Source organism: Mesitornis unicolor, unplaced genomic scaffold (genome assembly GCF_000695765.1).
Source record: "Mesitornis unicolor isolate BGI_N332 unplaced genomic scaffold, ASM69576v1 scaffold2894, whole genome shotgun sequence".
Classification (NCBI taxonomy): Eukaryota; Metazoa; Chordata; class Aves; order Mesitornithiformes; family Mesitornithidae; genus Mesitornis; species Mesitornis unicolor.
The window spans coordinates 15,726-16,005 of NW_010181854.1; the positions used below are offsets into that span (position 1 = coordinate 15,726).

The 280-nt window shown below is 54.3% G+C and overlaps 1 protein-coding gene across 1 annotated transcript in view; it reads right to left on the reverse strand.

Annotated features, from left to right (window-relative positions):
• The window catches only part of LOC104539884 (serine/threonine-protein kinase Chk1-like), a gene marked incomplete at its 5' end in the record, with an annotated part of 4,471 nt that extends 4,237 nt beyond the window's left edge, over positions 1–234 (reverse strand). The window contains 2 exon segments of the mRNA XM_010183544.1: positions 2–73; positions 165–234. Coding sequence (XP_010181846.1) covers positions 2–73; positions 165–234 — 142 coding nt within the window.
• Positions 235–280: the final 46 nt, after the last annotated feature.

Here is a 280-nt window from a genome sequence, read left to right on the forward strand (position 1 = left end):
TTGTTCAGCCGCCGCTCCCGCCCGTTGTGCCGGAAGACGGTGGCCAGGCCGAAATCGGAGATTTTCAGGTTGTCTGGGCCCGAATGCAAGTTAAAAAATCCAATTAAAAATGCAAATAGAATTAAAAATTCAGATTAAGCGGCAGATAGGGATGCGCTCCCAACCTCGCTCGTCCAGCAGCAGGTTCTCCGGCTTCAGGTCGCGGTGGGTGATGCCGATGCTGTGCAGGTAGACCTGGGATAGAGACAGAGAGAGGGGTCACTGGCACATGGGGATGGAG